This window comes from Molothrus aeneus, chromosome 11, assembly GCF_037042795.1.
Source record: "Molothrus aeneus isolate 106 chromosome 11, BPBGC_Maene_1.0, whole genome shotgun sequence".
Taxonomy (NCBI): domain Eukaryota; kingdom Metazoa; phylum Chordata; class Aves; order Passeriformes; family Icteridae; genus Molothrus; species Molothrus aeneus.
Window position 1 is genome coordinate 4,968,509 of NC_089656.1, and position 26,191 is coordinate 4,994,699.

Below are 26,191 nucleotides of genomic sequence, written 5' to 3' on the forward strand. Positions count from 1 at the left end.
AAATGAGAGGAAGGGAAGGTCAGCCTCCCAGAGGAATTTCCAATGAGAGACATGCTCCAGATGAGCTCTTTTCTCCAGAGAGTTACCTATGGCCACTGTCAGGTTACACAGCTCGTTGGGCTGTTCTCCATGTGAGACTGGAGACATTTATGAAACTTCCTGGGCAGTTGGTGCCCTGAGCACTGCAGGGTGAGGCCAGACCTGGCTCGGTGCAGGGGGAAGTTTTGCAGTGCTCAGTTTTGAACCTGGCTGGGCTGGGAGCTGGTGGAAGGAAGAAGAGTCTGGGTCCCAGCTGGGCTTTTCCCACAAGGAGGATTTAGCTTCAATGGAGATGGGTGATGCAAGTGAGGCAGGGCTGCAGGTCTCCACATGGGAATGCAGGATGGGTGCAGTGTATGGGAACAATGCTCCTGGAGGACAAATCTCTGGCTTGATCTGCAGGGGAACTGCTGTGTGAGCAGCATCACCTGCATGCACAGTTGTTAGGAGGGACGTAGTGCTGGCTTTAAAATCAAGTATGGGATGGTGTGCTTTACCATGCTGGTAAGAGAAGCAGGGAAGGAGCTGCTTCTGGGAAACAGTGCTGCCAGTGCTGCCATGTTCCTTCCCAAGGCTGTGCCCATTGCAGTCAAAGGTGCCTGCTTGCTTTACAAAGCCCCCCTAAACCATCTGTCCCCTGTACAGATAAAAAGTCTCAGACCAAGAATAAACGAGCCTCTGGGGAAAAAATCGACAAGAATGTCAAAGACAAGACCCCTCCAGCACAAAAGAAGGACTCAGCCAGCAAACTGGACAAAAAGGACATCAAGGTAAACATGATCTGCCCTGGTTGATGCCTGGGACCTTTGCATTGTCTTTGAGATGGGCAGGGGCTGCTTACAGTGGAGGCTCTGTGGGTCCATGGGCCATGACTTGGGCTGGGAATGTGCTCTGGCAGACAGCTCCTCTGGTTCTCAGTGGTTTTCTAGCAAAGTGCAGTCCTGGCTACTGTGGCTGCAGGCAGTGAGCAAAGTGCTGGGAGGCTGCACTGGGGCTTGCAAGCTCGGGTCTCTGCTGGCCAAGGGATGGGCCCTCCAGGACCATCCCCTGGAGCCCCCAGCCTGCACTGCTAGTCTGTTCTAGTCTCCACTAGTGAGGAACCCCAGCTCCAAGCCCAGCAGTGGGAGTTGTTCAGGGCTTTCCACCGTGGTTTCTTTTCCTTACAATGGTTCCCATTGCAGTTCACAGTTTCCACTGCTCCTGCACCCCAGCAGCTGAACATCATCAGCAGTCATGGAGAAGAGCTGAACTGCTTGAGCTGTGTGCTGCCCGAGGAGCTGCTGGTGGACATCCTCAGTGAGAGGCTGAAGGTGTGTGGGGTGGGGGAAAAGGAGACATTCCTGCTCTGCAGAGACAGGCACTGAGGTATGACTCAGAGAGGAGGAGGAGGAGGAGGTCTGTACATGCTGCTGGAGGATCCTGGACTGTGTGCAGGGAACCCTGGGGGAAGCTGCAGCTGCCCTTAGCTGGCAGAGCCTAGGGACAGGTCCCAGCTGCTCTTAGCTACTGCACTTGGAACAAGGATAGCTGGTGCCCTGGGACATCTGGGCTTAGTGTCCAGCTGCGAGCCCCCTGCGTGCAATGGCTGACTTACTCTTCCCTTTATCCACAGCGTAAAGACTGCTCCAAGGGAGCAATCTTTGATGGCTTGGAGAGCCTCTTTACAAGCAGCCTGGAGTCTTCTCTACTCTGTGTACTCAAAGCTGTCAAGAATCGTTGTCATATCTTCATGGTGAACCTGCACGAGGATTATACTTCTTGGAAAGCCAGGGAGGAAGCTGAAAGAAAGAGGAGGGAAGCTGAAACAGAGAAGAAAGGTGAGATATCTCCATCCCTCTCAAATCTTTTCTCTCAAGCCCTCAACTTTATATCTGTGTACCTGGGTTTGCAGCAGAGCTTGTAAGAAATGTTTTTATTTTATCTTTCCACCTTTTGCCTCAGTGTAACCAGCACTCATCTCAGAGTTGCAGGAGATCTGAGGTTTTAAGACTCACCTTAATCTCTAACATTAAAGCTTGAGCACAAGTGCCAGCTGCTGTAGCTCAGTGACAAACAACTTTCCTCAGCCTTGGTGCACTTAAGCCAGGCAAAGCACAGGACCTCACTGCCCTGCCGTAGCTTGGGAGATTGAATTCTGGAGCAGGGCTATGAGCTCCCCAATATCTCCTGGGATGATAGGCTGGGTCAGGAAAAGCTGTGAATCCTTGCAGCTGACCCAGAGCACCCAGGTCAGCTTGCAGTCACTCATGGTTTCTCCTCTTTGTGCTAAAGAACTGCAGCGAGAGAAAGCTCTGCAGAGGAAAGCAGAATGTATCTTACAAATGGATGAGGATGAGTATGATGCCCTCCCTAAGGAGAAGAAAGCAGAAGTGGATAAAATAATACTGGAAAGGAAGCTCATACGGAGGAAAAAGTGAGTAAGGCTTCCATGGGTTACTGCTGTTCCATGGGTTATTGTCCCTGGAGGGCTTCCCTGCTCCAAGGACTCTGAGCTCAGAGGTGCTGGATAGCAAAGGCCAGAAGCAGCACAGGGATGGCCATTCTGAGCTCCCTGGCTCCCAAGAGAGGAAGGACCTTCTTCTGTTGAGACAGAAGATCTTCTTCTCTATTGGAGTGCTGAGCCCTCCTGGCTTAGATGCTGCCTGCAGGGAGCTGGGCTCTGGGCTTGCCTTGGCACTGCCTCTAGAGGTGTCTTTAGGTCCATGGTGTTGAGTTGCACCTTCTTGATCATCTCCCTTCACCAAAACAGTGGGATTGTGGTATGGGCAGGTGTGGGGCACAGAGCAAACCTTGGTTTGGGTCCTGCTCCTGCCACAGCATTGCAAGTCCTTGCAATGCTGATCTGCCAGGCTTCTCCTTATGGTGGGACACCACCCACAGAAGCTCACGTCCTTTAGGCTCCCCTTCAGCTGCAGCAGTAGGCCAGCCCAGGAGAAGCTCAGCTCCAGCAAGGCAGCCCAGCTCAGGACACACAGGCAAAGTGTGGAGCTGAGAGTGGAGGCTGGTTAAAGCAAGTCTGTGTATCAGGACTTCCTTCAGCCCAGGCTGAAGTTGGTTTCATGGGGAGGAGACAGAGGAGGCTGTTTCAGATGGCTTTCATGGCAGACAGCACCGGTTTGCTTGGTCACAGCTGGGTTCCTGCAGGAAATCTGGCTGACAAGAGCCTGTCTTGCAGGAGAGGAGTTCCTGCAGCCTTTGCTTTTGACTGATAGGATTATTCTCATTAAGGAGCAGGCTGTGCCCTGAGGGGTGCTGAATGAGCTGAGTGAGAATTGTAGGAGAGATATGCAGATGTCAGCAATCTGTGATCTGCTTTAAACTGGGAAATCAAGAGACAAAGAGCATTTTCAGGCATCAGCACAGAGAGCTGGTGGATCAGCCTTTGGCAGTGGGCTGGAGGTGTCTGGCTGTGCCTTAAGAGGGAGCTTGCACAGCCAAGACCTTATGATGGCAAGGTTCAGGTTTGGCTGGTCCTGGAGGTCCCCTTCCACCAATGGCCTCACTTGGGATGTTCCCAACCTCTGTGGGTTGAGAAAAATTCACGGAAATGGTCTCGTGGTTCTGCCTGGCCTCAGGGTCAAGGAATGAAGTGCAGGGCCGGCCAGGACTGCTGAGCCCAAGTTTCTGGTGGGGACTCTCAGCGATTTTTTCTGTTTTGTTTGCTGAAGGGAGCTGAAGCGGCTGGCTCAAAAGCGTGAGGAGGAGGCAAAAGCCTTAGAGGAGGAAGAGAGGCGGAAGGAGGAAAAGCAGGGTGTCTCTGTGGGGATGCAACTTACAAAACCAGAGAAGAAGGAAACCAAATCACCAGAGGGGAAGGAACCCGAAGCCCCTGAGAAGGGGGAAAACCAAGCCCCTGAGCGAGGAGAAAGCAAAGCTGCAGAGATAGGGGAAACTGAAATCCCAGAAGACCCAGCTGAGATGGAGAACTTGATCCTGAGGTTTCAGATCTATTACTCATCACAGCAGAATGTTGCACAGGTTTCCTCCTGCTGGGACAGGGTTCAGGGTACCGTGCAGTTATCTGTGATCCAAAAGGGAAAGTCTTCAGCTGGAAACAAGGGTCAGAAGACCAACAAGCCCCAGGAGAAGGTGGAGAAGAAGCCTGAACAAAAAAGTGGAGACCAAAGGAGTCTTCAGTCATCTCAGCTGGGGACGCAAAGTGAAGCTGCCGAAGGAGCAGTCGGAGACGAGCACATTGGGGTGCCGTGCTTGGACATTGAGGTCTCAGATCCAAAGGCCATGATTGAGGAGATCCTGAGGGATGGGAAGCTGCCAACGGAAGAACAGGTAAAACCCTGCAAGGCTCAGATCTTGATCTTGCTGTGGTCTTGGGCCCTGGAGCATTGTGTCCCCCCAGGTGATAATGGCACAGAGCTACATCCAGGTCCCTGATGGTGTTCCACAAAGACTCTATCATCCGTGTGGAGGGGGAGGTTATCACCATCCCTCAGATGAGCAGGAAGTGGGAGGGCTCTGTGCACAAGTATCCCATCTGTTCAGAGTTTCCCAGCCTGGAAATCATAAACCGTCCCAGGACATGGCCATTGTTTTCTTCAGCTGAGTCACTTGGGAGAGGTTTCTCTCCCAGTCCTGTTTGCAGCTCTTGTGTCTGCTCTGGACCCTGCTCACCCCACTGGACATAACAAAGCACTTGTACTTCATGTAAATTAAAAACCTCATTGCCAAAAGCTCAGTGCCTTCAAAGAAGGAGTTGTGAGGATGAAGGTGACAGAAGTATAAACAGGATTTTCTCTTCTGTTTTAGCTGCTGAAACATCTGGGACTGCATCCTGACGGCCGTCCCCTTCCCCCTGCTGCTGTGCTCTCCATAGTCGAGTACCCAGAGGAGAGGCTGGGCTCTGCAGAGCGTGTGGAGCCCTTCACCATTGTGGCACCAGAAGGTGCTGCTATGGAAGAGGATCTGGTGGGTGCTCCAGTGGTGCTGGCACTGAAGGTGCCGGGGCAGGGACCAGTCTAGACAGGGACAGGCGGGACAGGAAAAGGGAGCATTGTGGAGAGGTAGTGAAGATGTGATGGGGTCCCATGTCTGCAGGTCTCCTTTCTGTCAGGGATGGGACAAAAGAGACAGTTCTGCTGGAGACAGAGCAGTTCTGTAAGACAAGAGGGGAAAACAGCACTTAAAACCATGAACTTCCTTTGAGGAGAGGGTCCTGAGTGAGCAGGGGTGTCCTAGGCGAAACAAACACCAATAAGGAAGACCAAGTCCATGGGCAGGTGGACTTATTTATTTTTTCTCTCTTCTGTTGGTGAACAAACCCCCATTTTGCTTTCCAGAATGAGGATGTCTCAGGACTCACCTCTCCCTCCCTCTTCTCTCTCCCCTTAGGCCAAGGCCCCAGATGTGAAGGGCAGTTCTGCCAAGGGCCATCCAAAGACAGGTAAAGCAACCAGCAGAGACAGCTCTGCAAAGGAGAAGCATATCTCCACACAGAGATCAGAAAGTCCCCAGGATTCCTCTGCAACAAGATCCAAAAGTACAGTGGGAAGTGCCTCAGTCCCCACAGAATTCCTCAGGTGAGCTGCACAGGAGGAGGTGATGCCTCTGCTTCTCGGTCCTCTTGCCAAACAAGGTCCATCGTCCCCAGCTCCACAGTGACCCTGTGCCAGTGCTGGGGGATGGCGAGTGCACCCTCCTTGTTCTGTTTGCTCCTCAGCAATGTCTGAAGCCTCCTCTTTAATTGCCAGGCTGAAACGGTACCGGTGGATAGTGCCTGCCCACGGTGAGGTGGAACTGAAGGTCCACTTCACTGCCAAAAAGCCAGGGAGGTTTGAGCAGACACTGAGGTTTGAGCTCGTGCAGTCAAAGCGCCAGTACGAGCTGCCCTGCCGTGGCACCGGCCTCTACCCCAGCATCAGCCAGAACCCTCGGTAAGGCTGGGCCCTGGCAGCCTCCCACAGCACAGCTGCCGCTGAACTCACAGCCAGGGCTGCCCCTTGGGGCTTCTGGCCTGGGCAGATCATGCTCCCTGGGGTCACACAGCATCTCTTCCTGTGCTGGGAGCTGGGAAGGCAGATGGTACCTCAGCCACCAGGAAGGGTTATGGCTTTCTGACTACATTTCCTGCTTGGAGCATCTCATAGCTCCTCCTTCCCCACTTTCTCTGCCCAGGGTGGTGTTTCCACAGTGCAGGAAAACCATGAAGGAAGATGAAGTCATCTTCAAGGAATACGTTGAGAGCACAAAGCAATTCCACTTTGGACCGCTGCTGTGTGGGAAATCAAGAGAGTGGTATGTGCTCCCTGCTGGGCCTTGTCCTTTTCTGGACATGCCTGGAGAGACAGGCTGTCCTGGTGGCACAGTCCAGGGCAGTCCCCAGCAGAGTCCTGGGTTTGAAGGACCAAAGACACGTGGGTTTGAAGACACATGGGTTTAAATGACCACAGATGTGTGAGCAGATAAGAGGCAAATGAGCCTTGGAGGAGCTGCTCTGCCTACCCAGTGGGTGCCTTGGTGGCCACCTTGGTGGCCAGAGCCATGTGCTGCTGCCAGTCCAAAGGTGACTTGGGGGCAACTTTTGTGTCCCCCTCCACATGTCAGCTTCAACCCACAGGAAATGAACTTTATGGTGGTTTTTGAAGTGCTTTGAGCTCTGCAGGTAGTCTGATCTAGCAATTATTCTGTAGATGGTTTTGTAAACCTTTCATTAATCTGTAATTATTAATAAGATTTTATGGTTGACCTGCCAATGGGCGTCGAGGGGAACATACAGCAGGAATTACATTTTCCTGTAACGACATTGCATGCTCACTGCTGGATAAAATCTGCATAAACTCATTGTCATTGAAGCTATTGTGTACTTCTACTTTTACTGTCACTTAAAAAAAAATTAAGTTCTTATTTCCATGGGAGCTCTGGAGGGCTAGGTCTGTTTTGACAGCCCAAGGAAATGAAACTGAAAGACATACAATCTTTAGCCAGGTTGACGGATGGTCTGGGATCTCTGTTTGCCTCTTTAACCCTTTCTCCAAACTCCTCTCTCTAACTTTAACTCCAAAGTCATTTCCACACCTGAGAGAAGGGTCATTTGTTATCTTTTTGCATTCCTCTTAGGAATTGATGCTTTATGTTTCTTTCTCAGACTCTGAGCTAACCCATGAAATCCAAAGCACTTTCATGACTTTTATGAAAGAGATTAGCTAAACTCTTTTTCCGAAAGCCTTTCCTTATACCCTGCAGGGAAGGCATCCCAAGAAAGAAGGGGAAAGAACCCATGTGTCTGGTGTACTTTTATTTTTCTAGGCACCCTTGAATTAATGTTGTGTTAAAAACTCTTGAAGTGGCTTGAGCATCATCAGGCTTCTGGGCTGGAGGCACCAAGTCCAGGGGAAGGCATCAGAGTAAGGCAGGGATGAGCACACGCCCATGGCCCTGACTGGGATCCATTTCCCTCACTTGTTTGTTAGAGCAGGGTCTCCCAGCATCACTTCCTCGGGTGCACACAGTTCTCTCCTTGGTGTGTGGCAAAGGCAACAGTCTTCTCTGCAGCCTTTTCCCCTTTTGTGGACAGGTACAAGGCCCAGAACTGTCCTGGCAACTCGGAGAAGCTGACCATCCTCAACAACTCCTCTATGGACACAGAGGTCCAGTTCTCTTTTGAGAATGATGGGGAAGCAGAGACATTCCTTCTGGACCCTCCCAGCATGACCCTGAAACCAAAGGAGAAGCGGGTAGGAGAAGGGCAGGTAGAGCAGAGCAGGCACTGTAGAAGTGCCCAGGGGCTGCTCCTCCTGCTCACACTCAGAGCTCCTTTGATTTCTTCCTGTGGGGCCATGTCCAGGAGCTGACCATTTGGGCATACCCCACTTGCCCTGGCTTCCTGGAAGACAAACTCATCTGCAGCATTGAGAAGAACCCGGAGCCAGTGGTCTTCAGCCTGTGCTGCCATGGGGTGCATGTGAAGCTGGAGGTCAGCCCCTCGGAGCTCTCTTTTGACAAGCTGCTTCTGCACAGGTCAGTCATCCCACAAGCACTCCAAGACTGGTGACAAAGAGAAAACATTGGACTCTGGTTTCTGGGGCATGGATGGAGCTGCTCCGAGTTGCATTCAGTGGTGAGGCTGGTGTGACCATCCAGCAGCTGATGCCAAGTGCCTTCCTCTCTCTGCAGGACTGACAGCAGGACCTTGGTCCTGAAAAACAACAGCCTGCTGCCCATGGCCTGGCAGCTTAATGGGCTGGATTACCTTGCTGAGAACTTCTCCTTGTCACAAGATAATGGCATCCTTGATCCCTGCTCAGAGTTTGAAGTGACACTGCATTTCAAGGCTGAGCAGATTGGCATAATTGAGAAGATCCTCCGACTAGAGGTGAGAGGAACTGTGCTCTGCCTGGCAGAGCAGGGCACAGTGAGCAGCCATGTGCTCCTAGGGACAGAATCAGGAAGAGCTGCACCTGAGAGACACAAGGGTGCTGTGACCCCAGCTTCTGCCTCTGCACAGTATTTGCCAGAACATGCAGTGCATCCACATCCCCCCAGATAAGCAGACACTGCATCCTGAGCCTGTGCCACAACCACCTTGTCCCTTTGAATGGTTGAAGGTTGTTGTTTGGTGGTACAGACTGTAGCATGATCTCTAGATTCCTCCTGGACTTTGTCTGAAGCTCTTGCACAGTGCAACAAACTCTCCCCCTGGGATTTTGTTCCCCATGGTTTAGGGGCTGCATTTCAGATAGGGTGCTAGGTGATTGGAGAGGGTTGTCAATGCCACCTGCTCTGAGACACCTCACATTTCTTGTGGTTGTTCTTACACCCCTGTGCCTCTCAAGGATGCTTTAGCAGCAGCATTCCCTGCTGTAGGAATGCAGAGTTGGGCTGATAGGGTTTTTTACTGCAGCAGAATCCCACTGGGGCAGCCCATGAGAGGAACAGGTTAGCAAAGCTTGGGAGTCCACCAACACTTGTGAAGCCAGGGAGTCCATAGGGGAAGCAGCCAGCAGAGACAAGGACTTTTCAAAAGAATAACCTGAACAGTGTTTGTTTCTTGCTGCCTCAGGTTTCAGATACAGAAAACATCCTGGGGGTTGTCCACACTGAAAACATCGAAATCTCTGCAGAGGTCTATGATGTTTCTCTGACCATTGACTTCATACCTGAAGGTCAGTGGATGCCTCCCAAACAAAGCAGTCCAGGTGCACTGCATTACCTTGGGAGGTGGGCAACCAAAGCGATGGGATGGGATGGAATACAAGGATGGCATGGATACATAAAGCATGTACCCTGCAACCTGCATGAAATAAAGCATTGTCAGGTCTCTGACAGCCTTAAGTCTCTCCCCTCTGAACTTCGAAGTGTGCAGCTTGATGTGCAGATTGGATTTCCCAACAGTGACGTGAACAGGCAGTTGGCAACTCCCACAGGCTCAGCACAGCATATAAAGTAATTGGATTTGTGCTTGGGAGTGAGGAAATGGAAGGCGAGCTCTTTAGCTACTAAGCCTGCAGATATTTTGAGTGTGAAGAGAAAGGGCAGACAAGTAGCTGGAAAACCCTTTCAGGAACAGAAACTTGCTGGAAAGGGGTTTGCACCAAGACCTCCACGTAGCTTGTGGCCTGTTGTATTCTGCAGCAGCTCACAAATACCATGTTTGACCTCACTGTGGGTTTTCTGCAGGTCCAGAAGGAAGCTTGGACTTTGGAACCATTAATGTCATGGATAATGTGAAGAAAGTCCTAAGTTTAAACAACAAAGGGGTATACAACATTGAGTACAGGTGAGTCCTGCTGCCTGGTAGTGAGCATTTCCTTGGGTTCCCAGGCCTGCATGCTCTGTCAATGGCTAGAACCATTTCCATGCTGGCTACCTCATGGTAAATACAAAACCTGGGCTCTCTAATCTCAATTATTCTACAAGAGAATCCAGCCGCAAACCAGCAGTTCTTCACAGCTCAGCAGGAACCCAAAGGACAGCCCCAGAAATTTCAGCCACTGAAATGCTGAGATTCATTGCCTTTCTTTGATGGTCACCTCCTTTCTCTTTCTGAGACTCTGTAAGGAAGTGAATGAAAAATGGTGGTTCAAGGTTTCTTGCAGTAACCTCATGATTGTCTGAATTCTCTGTCAAGATCCAGGATTCCCTGACAGAGCTGAACTCTCCCTTTTTTTTCTGGTCCTATGCAAAGTCCTGGCTGTGCTGGTGGCACCTGTACTTTTAACTGCAGAGATCTCCATTCCTTCCCTTTCTCCCCAGGTTCACGCTGAAGGGTACAGGTCCCAGGATGCGAGACGTGGCATCCCACTTCACTGTTGTGCCTCAGTCAGGCGTGCTGATTGCCTCCCAGCCTGCTGTGAATGTTGAGATGCTCTTCCACCCCACAAATGAAATGCTCCTCAAGAACAGACCCATCCTGTACTGCCAGGTGAGCTGCCTGGGCCAGGCTGTGTTATCACACGGTGTTTTGGGAGTATAAACAGGATAGATGTCTAACGGAAGGAGGGCTTTAACTGGAGAATCCTCTCTCCTACATACACAAAGTCCTTCAACGCCATTTGGGAGGCTTCCTAAGTGGAGCTGAGAATCTGACTCTGGAGGAGGTGCTTAAACAGGGAGGGGTAAACTGGAGGCCTGGGGAGGGAGGCTGGGAACTGGGGTAGAGGCTGGCCTCTTTGCTTTGTTTACCAGCCCTTCCTGTGGACACAGGTGCTAGATGCCAGATCAGGTCGAGGAGGCCAGGCTGTCGCCGACATCCCGCTGAAGGTGTCGGCCAAAGCTGTGTACAGCAAGTACAGCATTGAGCCTGCCTCACCCATCAACTTTGGAGCCATGATCAAGGGCACCAAGAAGAGCCAGACTGTGGTGCTGGAGAACAAAGGCATGCTCCACTTCAAATTCTGCATCCGCCAACCACCCGAGGACGCGTCTACATCGGAAAGCAAAAGGTACGAGAGGCCCTGACCACCCTTCCTGTCCGAGGAGGCACCACCCCACAGCTGGTATGTGGCAGGCAGCCAGGAGACCTGGGCTGTTGTGCATTTGCATCCCTGGCTTGGGGAGAGGGAGCAAAAAAAGGCCTGGGTATCCACATGTGTAGTATGAAGCTGGTGATAGAGCTGCTCAGTCCAGCAGGTGCTCTCAATGGGTGCTGCTGGCTGCTCTCTGGGAGCCATCAGGAGCACAAGACTTTCCTCTGTGAGGAGGAAGGCCATCTTTGGCCTCAGAGAAAGGCAGGGGAGTTCAGATGACAGATACCTCTGCTTTCTCCTCTCAGTTCAAAGGAAGGGGAATCTGCTCCACTGGCTACGAGGCTCTCAACAGCAAGGAAATCAAGCTCCTTGACACAGGTGGGTGACTCCTGCTGCCCAGCAGTGCTGCTGCAGGGGATTGAGAAGATGCTGCTGTGCCCAGGCTGGGGCTCATCGCCACAGGGTGGGATGTGGTCTGCAAGACCAGTATCTGCTCAGTCCCACTGACAGTCCTGTACTCTGGCTCTGACCTGGAGTTGTGGGGTCAACAGAGGGGAGCAGGTCCTGTGTTTGGTAGCTGCAAGCCAGCATAGGTCTGTGAACACCTCAGAAGCAAAAACATCCCCCACTGAACTCCCAGTCCACAGAGCTCAGACAACATTGCTTTTTCTTCTTTGTAGTCCCCTAGCTCTCTCCCATCATTTCTCACAGGTATTTCTGTCTTTCTCAGAGGCATTTCTGCTCTCCTCTGTTACCTCTGGAGATTGAGGGATCACAGCTACCACCTTAATTCTTTACACTCAAATTCCTTTCTCTCTGCCCCCTGGGACAGATTTGTAGCTCTTCTTGGCTTGTTGCTCTCAGCCTGGGGCTGCCTTTGGGCCATGGAGTCATCCTTCCCTGCCCTGGGACTGGGTGCTTGGGCCCAGCTGGAGGCCAGGGCAGGACGTACTCTTTGCTGGGGTGCTCAAGGCACAGCTATTAGCCATCAGCCTCTCCTGGAACTTTTTCTGCAGAGTCACCTCAGTCTTGGCATGTTCACGGTGTCCCCCTGCTCTGGCTCCATCGGTCCGTGGGGCCAGCAGAAGATCACAGTGGAATGCTTCGCAGGGCAGGAGGGGAAATGTGAGGAGCAGCTCTACATTGACATCCCAGGCAGAGACCCCAAGGAAAATCCCCTCGGCATTCCCTTCACCCTGATTGCCGAGTCCTGCCTCCCAGGTACACACTGCCCACAGGGCCCTTGGTCACACCTGCTGCTGATCAGCACCTCAACTTGCTGCTGGGATAGAGAGGCACGCTAGCCCTGGTGTCCCACCTTAAAATCCTCAGAGGTTCCAGCCCTCTTCAAGTCCACCAGTGGACTCATCCCTCCCAGGCTGAGAGGGATGCATGGAAGGATAAAAGGAAAGCAATGCTCTCTAAGACTGAGGTTGACTGAGCTCCTTCCTCACAGCCAGTTCCTCCACCCAAGGCTGGGTTTAGCAGTCACTCGGGCAGAAAGGGCTTATCAAGCCTTCTGAGTGGCCAGCAGGGTCCAGATAAACTCATCAGGGAGGCTTCTCCATGCTCATCCCTCTGGTGTGTCCACAGGACTTGCTGAGGATGTGATGTTAATCTTCGAGGAGTACCCGATCTGCAGCAGCACCGACCTCGACCGCAAGCTGCAGTCAGTGAAAGGCACGGGCCTGTTCATCAGAGATGAGAACAGGTTCATCTTCAACAAGATTCTGGTTGGCCAAGAGGCAGAAGCTCATTTCAGTATCTACAGTGCAAGCAGCCTGCCATGTGATGTGGTCCTCTCCATCAAACCTCTGCCTGGAGAGGTAAGAACAGGAGGTCAAGGTGGTGGTTGCCCACTAAGGGCTGGGTTAGAGCCTGTTTTGTTCTCCAGATGCGTTGCTTCCTGTGGCCCAGACTAGTCTTGATCAGTGCAGGTCAAACTGCAGGGGAGAGCAGCAGAGCCAGGGAACAGTTGTGTGGAATTCTGCATGTCTTGGGCAAGGTTTTGGCTCACACCTCTGGGTCTTTGGTGGGAGAAGTGAATCCTTCTGAACCTCTCCTGGAAGCACACACAGAGAGGGGCTGTTATGAACTGACCTGGCAGGGCTCAAAGCAGAGCATTTCCTCAGGCTTCCTGGCCTTTCCTTCTCTTTGAAGGCCAGTTCTGGGTTATTTGCAGGATCTTCCATGCAGTGCCCATCTCCCATGTAGGCTGGGGAAGGTTCCTGCACTCAAACACACAATGCTTTAGCACAAGGTCAGCATTCCCTGAAGAATGGGAGGACGGGAGCCTGCCCAGGGAAGGAGGAAGGAAGACACAATGTCTGGGGATGTTCTCAGTAATGCATTTATGAATAAAACTGTGTCATGTTGAAAGGTGTTTTCTCCTAACACTGCTCTCTGGATTCCCCCAAGGAACAAATCCCTATCAACAACATTTTCAAGTTGGATCCAGTCAAGATGTCCGTTCCTGGCTCATCCCATGCTGTTGCTACAGTGACCTTCACCCCGCCGGATGAGCAGAACTACAACTGCACTTTCAAGGCTTCCCTTGTCATCCCAAAAAGGTAACTGACCCTGTGAAATATTGGGGAGGCCTCACTGATAGCTGCCTCTCCCCTGGGAAGGCACAGACCTCTTGTTAGCTCTAATGCTTTCAGTAGCCTCAGGCAAAGTACTTGGCATGAGATGATCTGGGAGGCTGTAACTCTTAGATAGAGCAGAAAAATGAGGCTGATGGTTTAGCCTGTATGAAGAACTAAGAAGACAGGCAAATATTAGGTAGCCAACTGGAAGTTACTGAGATGTGCTGCAGCTGAGCTGGGGGTTTCTAAGGACAAAGGCTTGGATGAAGCAGTTTCTGTACCAGCAAGTCAGCAGTCACAGTTTCCTCTTTGTTTCTGTAAAATTAGGTGATCCTCTGTGATTCCCTGGCATTCATTAAGCTGTTTTATGTGAGTGATTGGAGCTGGTATGAAAGAAGAGTCTGGTTCCTCTGCCCTGGGATCTGTGTGCTGGGGCTTTGGCCTGCTCTTCCTCAACCCTTTAGTGGCTGAATTGGAACAAGACAAGTCTAATTGCTAATAAGCAATTGCTTTTTTACTGTTCATGGAAATGATCTTTACTGATGGTGATGATGATGTGTTTTTGCCTTCTTGCTTTTGTACTGCTTACATGCTGTGCTTTTGCTTGTTGCATAAGTTCATCTCACTGCAGCCAGGGGATTTGCCATGTCTCATCTGGTGCCTCATTATTTACCTGTTGTACTGCATGATTCAATTAAGTAAAATAATTTTTAACTGTTATTGTGGAAGGCTCTGGCTCTTTGGAGCAGATTCCTCTAGCGAATGGCCCTGAGTGGATTGGGAAGAGGCTGGTGGGGGGCTGTGTTGTGGGGTACAGGAGCACCAGGCAGGGAAAACACTGTGGCCCTTGCTGCTTTGCCTGCCTAGTGAGAAATGGGTTAGTGCCAGCTGAAATTGTTTCTGTGCCTCTCCTGCAGCCCTGTGAAAATTAAACCCCAAACCGTGACCTTCACCATCAGTGGGAAGGCGCACGAGGCACAGCTGACAGTCGTGTGCCCCAGCGCTCGCAGCAAGAGGGGAACGGCCGTGCTGCGCTTCAAGAGGCTCCAGGTGGGGAGATCCGAGAAGCTGCCCCTGGTCGTCCGGAACGATGGCATCATACCTCTCAAGGTGAGGAGGACCTGCTCAAGGAATGGTCTGGTTTGGGAACAAGCGCTTGTGGCACAGGGGAAGGGTCCCAAAAAACATGGCAGACCTGGGAAGAGGTGTCAGAAATTCTTTTTAAGCAAGTGACTGACATCTGTTCTCCAAGAAGGGAATTCTTGGAAATTTTCCATCCAGTCTTTCTTCTTTAAGTTGAACACAAGAAAGGTGGTGGAGTATTTTCCCCCCTGTCTCTCAGGTCACCTTTTGTTCTCATGGACATGTGTGATTTTCCAGTTCCATTAGATTGTATTTAATCCCAGTTTACTACATTTTAAGTAGACTTAGATGTAGTTTAATTACATTCTGCTCATTACTTTCTGTCCTGTTTGGTTCTGTGTCAGTTCTACCCAGATGTTTCTGAACGCCCTTTTTCTTGTCTGGTTTGACTTAACTTTTGTGCTAAGTGCTGTTAGTAGTGGGAGAGGTGCTGGGCTGCCATGTGGGACCAGCAGCACTGTGGTGTCAGTCCCTGTGCCACCCTGTACTCGCACCAGCATCACTGTGCTCTGGTTTCCCTTTTCTCAGTTTATGTTACGCCTGGAGCACGAGTACGGAGCGTTCTTCTTGAAGGGCAGGGCCTCCACACTCAAGGTATTCCACACTGAAGATGAGGACTCCGTCGGAAATGGTAAATTCATTAACCATGAAATGTGATCATGCTAAGAGGGAAAACTCAGCCAAGCCTGCTCTTGGCTTCTCCGAGCAGCAGCCAGATGTTAGGCACAGTTTTGTTCCTTGGGCTCTCTGTCCCCCAAGCTTTTCTTGGCGCCTTTTTGCAGGGTTTCCTCCTAGCAAGTTGTAGGAAGTTCTTCTGTTCTAGACGGGGGGGGTTGAGTTGTGGGGGACTGTCACTACCACAGTGGACCCTCTGGGGTATTTGCTGCATGTGGGAAGGTACCGACCTGAACAGACACAGCCCTTGAGCACACAGACAGCCAGCAGAAGCCAAAAGCACTCTTTGGCACTCAGCTTTGCATATGGCTGGAGCTGGCTGGAAGCAGATGGAATGAGGGCTGGGCATCAGTCTGAGGTTAAGCTGCTTCAGTGGTGATGTGTCTGGAGGTGGCATAGGCACAAGGTGTCTTGTGAGCATAGGAAGAGGGTCTGGAACCACGGAGGGGGTAGAAGCTGTGCTTAGAAGGTACCTGGTTTCAACCTCTTATTCCTCATATATCCTATGGAAATATTTCCTCTGTACAGCTGTATCACTTAACTCTGATTTCCATTGCTGTGCAGAGAGCAAGCCCACAAAGCCTTTCTTCCTTCTGCATCGTGGGGAATCAACAGAGTTTGATGTCATTTTCAAACCCACCCTGGCTCAACGTCTGGAAGGGAAGATTCGTCTGTTGGTGGGGGACACCTGCTCTAACAAGATCCTAGTAGAGCTGGTGGGTGAAGGCCACAGGGACAGATTCGCCTTCAGAGGACTAAAGGAAGACACAGAGGAAAGGGATGCTAAGAGCAGTCTGAATAAAGACATCATTGATGGTAAGAGAGGAGAGGCTGCCAAGGTGGAGCAAGGAAGAGGACAATGTCTGATCATGTGTGTCCTCCCTCTAGCCAGGCCTGGGCTGTCACCCATGGGACTTGGTGGCCTGTGGGTGTGGCAGCCATGCACGCAGAGCAGTGTGTGCTGTGCTGCATGTCGCTGGCTTAGGGATGTGTCAGGGTGTTTCCCTGGAAGTGGTGGGATGGGGAACTGCCTGGGGAACTCCCTGCAGAGGGAGGAAGGCTTGGAGCAAGGAAGCATTGAACATGCAGGTGTCTGTGCACGTGAGGGGGTGGATGGAGCTCCCTGCATGCTGAGATCCCTTGCTCTCCTCCTTTACAGCTATCAGAGAGAACCACATGGACTTTGGGCACTGTCCCGTCGGGAAGCGCTGCCACAGGACCTTCGCCATCATCAACCGCACCCAGCACCGGTTCCTGCGCTTTGAGTGGGAGGCAGACGGCCCATTCCAGTTCTCCCCCAAGGTGAGCGTGGACTGCTCTGCCTTTCCCCACTGCTCAGGCCCTGCCCTGGTGTTCCCAGGAGCTGGCAGGGAGTCCTCACATGCCACTGATAGCCCATTCCAGTGCCATGAGGAGATGCAGTCCCTGGCTTGGCTGGGCCAAGGCTGCCAGCCTTGCAGCAAAGGTTTCATGTTATGGGAGGTGGCACCTTCTGTTCATACTTTTGTCTATCAAACTTCACATAAATCCACTCTGAAGTGCAGATTCCTGGCACAGCTGCTCACCACATCAGTTCCTTTTGCTGTCAGTCCTGCCCTTGGCAGTGCTTCCAGTTTGGTCTTGACTCCCCAATTCCCCCTAGGTGGGACACCTCCGTCCTCGCCGTGCCAAGGAGATCAAAGTGTCCTTCAAATCAAATGTCCCAGTCACCTACAGGAGGCACCTTGTGAAATGTAAGGTGACCAAGATCGAGTTTCAGCTGCCACCAAGGAAGGTTCCGGACTGGGATGACCAAAAGTGCATTGTCTCATGGAAGACTACCCCCAGGAAAGACCCAGGAGACAAATTCTATAAAATGGAGAAGGTAAGAAGCAAAATGGCAAAAAAAGCCAACCCAGCTTTTACAAAAAGAACCACCATAACACCATCACTGCTGGCTGTGCAGCTCCTGCCTCCTCTGACATTGGGCAGCTGTGAGGTTCACCAGCAGTGCAGTCCAGGGGGGAGGTGGATGCAGAGTGACTGGATACATCCACACAAGAGGGGGAATCCTTTGGACAAGAGACCTTTAGCCACACACAAACCATCAGTCTGTGCCACAAGCACAAGTGTTGCAGCCCATGTTGAATGGGGGACAATGTTTTATGATTTTATCCCATTTTATGGTGTTAGAAATGTCTTCATCCCATTTGGTCCCTTTTCACCAACAAGGAGGTAAGTCTGCTGCACTCTGTCTCTTCTTTTGAAGCAGAGAGAAATCCACTTCTCCTGCATATGCTGGTGAAGTCCAAGTTTTGTCTGCATGGATACCAGAGAATTTGGTTATAGTCTCTGTATTGTGTGGGATATCTCATCATGGAGTAGCTCAGGCACTGTGTGACAGTATGGAGGAGTCCAGAGAAGGATCATCTCCAGAGACTCTGACTTTTATTGTCATTATTGCCACGCAAACTCGTCTTGGGTGAAGGTTAATTCTGAGTTTCTGGACCATTTTAAGGCTTCTAAGCCATCCTCTTTTCTGTCAGAACATCTGCAGTTGGAGACTTTCCTAGTGAGATCTTTCACATCCCAAAATGCCCATCCTCAGCTCCCAGCAGTGTGGCTGTTGATCCACACAAGAAATTTGGAGAGCACTTTCTCCTAAGACAAGAAGGAAAAGGTGCTTTCTAGAACTCTTCAGTCATGGGGTTCTCCATCTACAGAGCTCTAGCAGGGGAACTTAAACCAAATTTTGAGACCTGCTGGATTTATAGGGGACCAGGAAAAGAGTCCGTCCCTCTACAAGGTTGAAGTACAGGGACTGGAACACAGCTGTAGTCTCCATGGGGATATTAACAGCTGTGGTAGTGACTGCTTGGATCAGTGGGTAGAAACAACTACTGTAGCAGAGCAGTCCCAATTTTGTCATCTTTCCAGGGAAGTAAAAGTGAATGGTCCTTTCCAGTCCCTCTGTGAGGCTGATCTTGGAGGTCAGAAGATTCCCTTCTCAGCCTGACCTTCCGGGCTCTGCACAGTGATTCCTCCCTCCTGTGTTTGCAGGTGGTCGAGCCAGTCCCCGAAACGGATCACACTGTGGTGGAGGACAGCACCCAGGAGGCCGAGGTGTGCCTCAGTGCTGCTGTTGCCTACACCCAGCTGAAGACGAACACCATCGTGGTTCAGTTCAAGGATACCTTGCCCTTCCAGACAAGGACAGCCACGTGAGTGCTGGAGGCCAGGCACAGCTCCTCCGGGGAGCAGGAGCTGCCTTTGCCCAGGGCTGGCCCAGTGCCTGCTTCCCAGAACTCTGCCCCAGCCCAAACCAGCACAGGCCCATTTACGTGCACACAAGGCCAAACAGGAGATGGTGGTCAGGAGAGCCTCAGTGCTGCCATACCTTTCTGCTGAGAACAGAAAGGTTTGCTCTCACTGCATGTCACCTGTCCTCATCTGCTCAAGAATAAGTTTGCAGTCAAACCAAGACCTAAAGTCCAGAGGAAGCCCCTTAGCTTCAGTGTCCTGGGCACCATGTTGGCCCTTTCCTCTTAAACATCCAGACTTGGAAATACTGTTTTGGGCCACCCAGGACAGCAGTCTGAGCATGGCAGGGTTGCCTGGGGAAGAAGGTGCTCCTCAGCAGAAAGTGATACCGGAAGTTCCTCAAACAATATTACTGTACTATTTGCTTTATATTTATTGGGCATTTTTTTTATTCCTCCTTCTTGCTTTTCAGTTTCAGAATTCACAACAGAGGGAAGGTAGCCCTGGAATACTACTGGGAGGAACTTGTAGCTAGTAAACCAGTGAAGAAGCCATACTCAATCGCTCTGATGCGTAAGGACATTTCACCCCAAAACATGAATTGCTTTTTCATCCTTGTCCACACGTCCACTTTCATCAGCATCTTCCCAGCTGCAGCTGGAGCATTTTCTCCTTATCCCTCTCTGCCTTTCAGCCTTTTCTGTTCTTGCTCTGCCACTTCTGCTCTGCAAAGGAGCTGAGCCAGGCTCTGGGGAGAGCCACGTGCTGGGTCAGGACTGGGAAGGGGGACATCAGGTCATCTCTTGGAGAAGTCTGAGACTGGGAAAAGCAGTGGCGTAACGAGTGAGCTGCCCTGCAGCCACTGTCTGTGTGCAGTTCCCCACTCCAGGGCAAATGCAAAGTCACTGTCTAAAAGCAACTCTCCTGCTTTGGCACAGGAATGTGTGCTGCAGGCAGAGACCCTGCTCCCAGACGCTCTCTTTCTTTCTAGAATAAAGTACTTGGCCAGAGATGCTCCAAGTGCATCCCAGCTCTCTTCCACCTATGTGCAGCAGGAGGCAGAGTTGCTGGGAACACAGGTCTTTGAAAGGTGTCCTCTTGCTCCCGCAGGTCGGTTCCTCTCCAATAAAGTTGTAAAGCATCGCAGAAAGCTGCTGCGTCGTTACTGGCGGCGGCTGGCCCGTCCTCCTAAAGTGCGGCGGCGGCCTGACAAGAAGCAGCAGCATTCCAAGTGGTGGCAGCAGCTGCAGGATTCCAAGCAGCAGCAGCCTGAGGAGCAGCAGCCTGAGCAGCCAGCCCCTTCCAAGAAGAAGAGAAAGAAAAAGCACATCTCTCTGCAGCATACCAGTTCCTCCATGGAAATCTTCCCAGATCTGACCGATGAAACACCAGCAGCACTGTTCTCCATCGACCCCTACCGCGGCACCCTGGCTCCTGGCGAGATGCAGACCTTCCATCTGCACTTCTCCCCGAAGGCTGTGGGGAAGCTTAAGACCATCATGGTGTGCAGGTGGGAAACGTCTCCGCCAACTCATGCTATCAATGGGTGTCACTGAATCACAGGGTGGGACAGGGTGGAAGGGACCACAGTAGGTCATCTGGTCCCACTTCCCTGCTCAGGTGGGGTCCTCCCAGAGCACAGGGTTGTGTCCAGAGGGCTCTGGAATAATTCCAGTGAGGGACACTCCACACCCTCTCTGGGCAAGCTGTCACCTACACAGGAAAGAAGTTCTTCCTCAGGTTCAGGTGGAATTTCCTGTTCAGGTTCTGCCATTGCCTCTTGTCCTATTGCTGGGCATCACCAAGCACAGCCTGGTTCATCCCCTAACACCCTCCCTTCAGTCCCTCTGACTGGAATGGGGAGGTGGGCATGGAGTCAGGCAGCCCCAGAGAGGCAGCCCCACAGGAGCACAGAAAGATCATCATCTGGCCTTGGAAGGGAGCACTGGGAAAAGACATCGTATGAAACATCACGCTCCTGGAAGGTTGCAAAATCTGGAACGAGAGATCTGGGGACAAGCCAGTCCCTAGCTCTGCTTCCTTTTGGGACAAGCAAGGCCTGCTTCTCTACATGGAACCCTGTGTGCTGTAGTTGATTCCCAGGCACTTAACTGGTCATGTTCCTGCCCTTGCACCTCTGTGCAGTGAGTGTGTTTATTTAATCTGCTGCTCACTGCTTGCACAGAGAGAGGATGCAACACTGTGTGCTCTGCAAGGAGACAGAAAAGCAGCTGGCTGGAAATGTTCCTCTGGCTAACACCAGTCCCCTTCTTCCTAGGATTCCTAAGCTGAGGCCAAGTCAGAAGAGGGTGCGGGTGATTTTGAAAGGCAGGGCCCGGGACAAGAAGAAGAAGAGGTTTGGTAAACCCAAACGCCCGGCGTTACAGCAGAGGGAGGAGAGCCCGAGGCCCAAGAAGCATGTGCACTGGAAACTGCCCCCTGAGTGACAGCGTTTGTGTCAGCTGGAGCCTCCACAGGAGCCAGCAACACCGTGCCTTCTGCTGCTGATGGTCTTCCACCCTAAATTAGTTAAGTAATTCTTGGGTAATTGTTAGTTAATTGTTAATTGACATGGCTTCCAGAGCCCAGGCTAGTTTAATGTAGAACCCCAGTGCCACACCAGGAGCGGGGAAGTACCTTGGTATGGGGATTTCCCAAGCTAGAAACTTAAGAGCTGCTTGCTCTATGGTGCATGATCTTCAAACCATGATTGGAGGTCAGGTAAGGGAGACAGGAGGAGGCTGTGTCTTGAGGTTCCAAAAGAAGAAGGTTTATTGGTTGAAGGGATCAGGAGCAGAAGAGCCCCAAGCACTGCTGTGCTCGAGTTTAAATACAGTAATGTCATTATAGTGCAAGAGTTCTATTGTCATTACATTGCAAGGGTTCCATATTGCTAGAGTTTTGTACCTCCTTGATGTTTCTCGTAGGCAGCTCCTCTAGGCACTGACTCTTCCTTGTCCTCACAGCAGCCAACTGACTCCAGTTCCCCACAACCAACCAATCCACTCTTTTATAACACTCTTCTTATTGGCTACTGGTGTGGCCTGTTAAAATCAGGCCTGCTCCTAATCTTTCATAATTAACCCAGCTGCAACTCTTCAGGGGATAAGATTACTTTCTATACTACCTTTATTTACTTATATTCTATTCCCCTACACAGTAACAAACTGGGTGGGAGGATACAGACAGACATCCAAGGGGGAATCCTTGGGGGAGGAGTGAGGGGATTAGGTCACTTGCTTGGGGCCAGTTGGGGCAGGTGGGAGGAGAGGGCAGGTCACATGGGCCCCTGGGACATCCAGGTTTAGGGGAATTCCAGAGGGGTGGCACGATCAGGGATGGGTTCAAGGTGGGAATGACAGGGAAGACTCACGAACAAGGGGCAGGGTTACACTGCAAGGCAGTGGAACAAAGGGCAGGGAAAACCATAAAGGGCAGCTTCAGGGGTGGATACAACTCAGAGACAAGCCAGCTTGGGGAAAATACAGGGGTGCATTGGAACAAACTACCAACGTTAACAATGTACTAATAAAATAAACATGGGCCACAATAGTTAATTAAACAACTGGCAATAAATCGTTAGTTGTCAGCTTGTCTTGGTTGGAAAGACAGGTGTCTGTGGGACTTCTCTGGAATGGAGAATGTGACCTCCTTCCCTCCAAATTATTATAACTGAAATTAAGGGGCTTTCAGACAAAGATATGGGAAAAGGAGTAGCAGTTCTTTACTAGCATGTAAGGCAAACAAAACCAACACTGGCAGCAACAACAAACAGAACCAGATACCCAACCTTCCCTCGGCTGCAGGCACTTGCCCTTTGCTGTAGTTCTGGTCACAGCTGTGCAGGGAAGGGAGGCAGATAATGAATAAAGCAATTACTAGAGAAATTTTAATTAAGCTACACCAAGGAATACACTAGAGAGCTCAAGCACTGTGTGATCAATTCGGAAGAACTTATTGCTGTGAGGGAATCTATACAGGAATCAAACAGACTGAACAATGTTGTTAAAATTTGTTAAAAGGTAAATAAGAAAGTGATGAGAAAACATCCCAGTGAGGGAAGAGCCCTAGCCCTTAGACCCTTTCAAAATATGCAAATAAATTACACTGAGTTCCCCAGAATACAGAGATGGAAATACCTTCTTGTAATAATTGATCACCTCACCCACGGGGTAGAAGCCTTTCCTACCTCAACTGCAACTGCCTCCAAAGTGGCTAAGATGCTATTAGAACAAACATTCCCAGATATGGGATAATGAAAGAATAGACTCAGAGAAGGGAACACACTTCAGAAATTTTGCATTCTATATGTGTTGAATTAGACATAAACTGGAGATTTCATACCCCGTGGCACCCTCAAGGCTCTGGATGTGTGGAGAGAATGAATGCTATCCTTAAGAACCATATTACCAAATTAATGATTGAAAGCAGATTAGCACTATTACGGATCAGAACTGCTCCAAGTAAGGACATAGGAGTTTCTCCCAATGAAATGTTACTTGGGTTACCTTATCTGGGAAGGGAGGAGGGGTTGCCAATGGCTGAAACTAGTGACTTAGATCTCAGAAATCATTTGCAGGCAATTGCACTCTCTCTCATGGATCTTAGAAGAAAAGAGTTGTTACCCCAAACATCACCTCTAGACTTTCACATACGCCAGATAAAACCAGGAGATTGGGTTCTAATAAACTTGGAATGATGATACCTTAACAGCAGCGTGGGAAGGTCCCTTTCAGGTACTTTTAACAACTGAAACAGTTACCAGGACTGCAGAAAAGCTCTCACGCCTCTCAAGTCAAAGGGCCAAGCGGAAGCTCCTCCCCAAACTTGGACAGTGGTACAAGGAAGTGACCCTTAAAAGTTAATCTTCAAAAGATGATTTAATAGTGAACAGTCAAGGGCAAGACTGGACTGACCTCTGTATTTGCCACCTGAGAGCCTTTTGTTCCACTGTGGGCTGCAACCCCTTGGGTGTTGAGCAGTGGGAATATGAGGCAAACTAGACTTTGAAAAAGGGGAATAGGAAATGATGTTCTAAGACTCTGCAAATTGCTGGATGGAGTGTCATGGCTTCTATGCTTCACCTCTGCATTCCTGCAGTGTGCTGTTCTAGTGCACAGAACTCGGGAAGCAGGTATGGATACCGAGGAAGGTAACCTTTGGTGCTACAGTCACCCTCTGAGGTTTGCATCATCCCAGCAAGCACGGATGGAACTGCTCATGGCAGGCACTGCACACAAGCATATCTACATCCTACTTTACTTGAGTTGGAGGAGAACTATGGACAGCAACCAGAACTGACAAATCAGGAACCTTTAAATAGACTGAATTTAACACCGACCTAAGAAAAGACGGATTAATCTTATTTATAACTGCTTCACAAAAGGAGCCAGTTTGTGCTGACCAGACGGGGTAATTAAACCAAGGGCTTCAGCAAAAACAGGATAATAAAAGGAAAGAGTAATAAAAGGATTGTGAGAGATGAGGTGAGATTTTGCTGAAGCCAAAAGGTTGTTAGGTTAAAGAATGAAAGGTGTTGGTTTTATGTGGTGTTGTTTGGATTTGTTCTGGTTGGTTTGTTGAGTGTTGTTGTGAGCTGGGAGAGGGGCGGGATTGGAGACCTGACTAAAAAGAAGTGGGATGAGAGGGGTGGGGACCATAAATTTGCAGATGACAGCAAGTTGGGAGCGTGTGCCTATCTGTTGGAGGGTAGGAGGGCTCTGCACAGGGCCCTGGACAGGCTGGATCCAGAGCCAAATCCAACAAGGTGAGGTTTAACAAGTCCCAGTGCTGGGTCCTGCACCTTGGCCACAACAACCCCTGCAGCACTACAGGCAGGGGACAGAGTGGCTGGGCAGTGCCCAGGCACAAAGGGACCTGGGGGTGCTGGTCAACAGCAACTGACCATGAGCCAGCAGAGTGCCCTGGGGGCCAAGAAGGCCAATGGCTCCTGGCCTGGATCAGGAATGGCGTGGCCAGCAGGGGCAGGGAGATCATCCTTCCCCTGTACTCAGCACTGGTGAGGGCACACCTCGAGTGCTGTGTCCAGTCTGGCCCCTCAGTTTAGGAAGGATGTTGAGATGCTCAAGCGCGTCCAGAGGAGGCAATAATGCTGCTGAAGGGCCTGGAACACAAACCCTATGAAGAAAGGCTGAGGGAGCTGGTGGTGTTCAGCTTGGAGAAAAGGAGACTCAGGAGAGTTTATCACTCTACAACTCCCTGAAAGGTGGTTGGAGACAGGTGGGGGTCAGTCTGCTCCCAGGCAACAAGTGACAGAATGAGAGGACCCAGTCTTAAGCTGCATCAGGGGAAGTTTAGATTAGATGTTAGAAAAAAAATTCTTCACTGAAGGAGTGACAGCACACTGGAATCGTCTGCCCAGCGAGGTGGAGTTGCCAACCCTGGACATGTTTAAAAAAAGAGTAGGCATGGCACTCAGTGCCATGGTTTAGTTGATGAGGAGCTGTTAGGTCATCGGTTGAACTAGATGATCTTAAAGGTCTTTTCCAACCTAATTCATTCTGTGATTCTGTGAAAAATTGGCAGTCGGGAGAGAATGGAAGTTCCTGTGGAGTACCCATCCAATGGCAAAGGAGATAGGGACAGCCCCGGCCAGGAAAGGGTATAAAAAGAAGCCATTTCCTCAGAGGTTGGGTGTCTTGGTCTGTTAGGCAAGGGCAGCACACACCTGGCTCGTTATAATAGAGTATTCTTTTGCTTCAACCATTTGTCCCCACTGAACTGTATCTAAAGGTCAGTGCATTTCAACACCATGGAGGTGGAATAAGGTGATCTTTAAGGTCCTGTCCACGTTCTGTGGAAGGGACCTCCTATGGTTCCTCCTCTCCCACCTATGGTTCTGTGACTGGTCACAAATGCAGCTCTTTCACGGTCCTTCTCCCACTGCGAGCCCCTCTGGTGCCGGCGTTCAGGCGGGACTGGACAGAATCGATGGAGCCTCCGCATGTCTGGGGCAGCGCGGCCCCGCAGCTCCCGGCACAGGGACAGGCCCGGAGGGGGAAAGGGAAAAAGGGAAAGGGAACTGTGAAAAACGCCAATCACTTGTTTTTAAAATTTTAAAATTTTAATAGTAATAAAATGGTTATAAAAATAGTAATACAATTAGAGTAATAATAATTTGGACAATTTGAATTAGGACAATATGGGACAACAAATACAAAGAGTTACGGACATCCAGGTACCTTTTTCTGGGCAGCACAAGCTTGAAAAAGGACACCCGTTAACAAAGGATTAACCCTTAAAAGCAACAGTCTGTTGCATATTCATACACTTCATACATGATGCATAAATTCCATTCAAACACAGGATTCTGTCTGGTCATCATCAACTTCTTCCTCTGCATCGTAACAGCACCTTTGAGGCAGGAAGAAGTTAATTTCTCCTGATAAGAGGGCAATAAATTCTTTTTCTCTGAAAGATTTAGCTGTCCTGTGGCTGCTGTCTTGCTGCGAGTCCTTTCTTTAAAAAAAGTATCCTACACAGCATAGTTTCTATTTTAACACTTTTTATAACCTAAAACTATATTTAACACACTACTTAAGCGAATTAACACAGCATTACTTTCTA

The 26,191-nt window shown here is 50.5% G+C and overlaps 1 protein-coding gene across 1 annotated transcript in view; it reads left to right on the forward strand.

Annotated features, from left to right (window-relative positions):
* Positions 1-24,084, forward strand: part of LOC136561423 (hydrocephalus-inducing protein homolog) — a 62,953-nt gene extending 38,869 nt beyond the window's left edge. Inside the window, 29 exon segments of the mRNA XM_066557719.1 lie at positions 685-809; positions 1,221-1,349; positions 1,652-1,856; positions 2,329-2,452; positions 3,708-4,326; positions 4,804-4,962; positions 5,386-5,573; positions 5,745-5,927; positions 6,169-6,288; positions 7,568-7,727; positions 7,838-8,010; positions 8,167-8,365; positions 9,053-9,155; positions 9,670-9,769; positions 10,246-10,414; positions 10,696-10,934; positions 11,264-11,336; positions 11,975-12,179; positions 12,552-12,784; positions 13,377-13,528; positions 14,464-14,656; positions 15,218-15,320; positions 15,929-16,180; positions 16,524-16,666; positions 17,007-17,228; positions 18,404-18,564; positions 19,077-19,177; positions 19,715-20,114; positions 20,883-24,084. Coding sequence (XP_066413816.1) covers positions 685-809; positions 1,221-1,349; positions 1,652-1,856; positions 2,329-2,452; positions 3,708-4,326; positions 4,804-4,962; positions 5,386-5,573; positions 5,745-5,927; positions 6,169-6,288; positions 7,568-7,727; positions 7,838-8,010; positions 8,167-8,365; positions 9,053-9,155; positions 9,670-9,769; positions 10,246-10,414; positions 10,696-10,934; positions 11,264-11,336; positions 11,975-12,179; positions 12,552-12,784; positions 13,377-13,528; positions 14,464-14,656; positions 15,218-15,320; positions 15,929-16,180; positions 16,524-16,666; positions 17,007-17,228; positions 18,404-18,564; positions 19,077-19,177; positions 19,715-20,114; positions 20,883-21,051 — 5,402 coding nt within the window. The 3' untranslated portion in view covers positions 21,052-24,084.
* Positions 24,085-26,191: the final 2,107 nt, after the last annotated feature.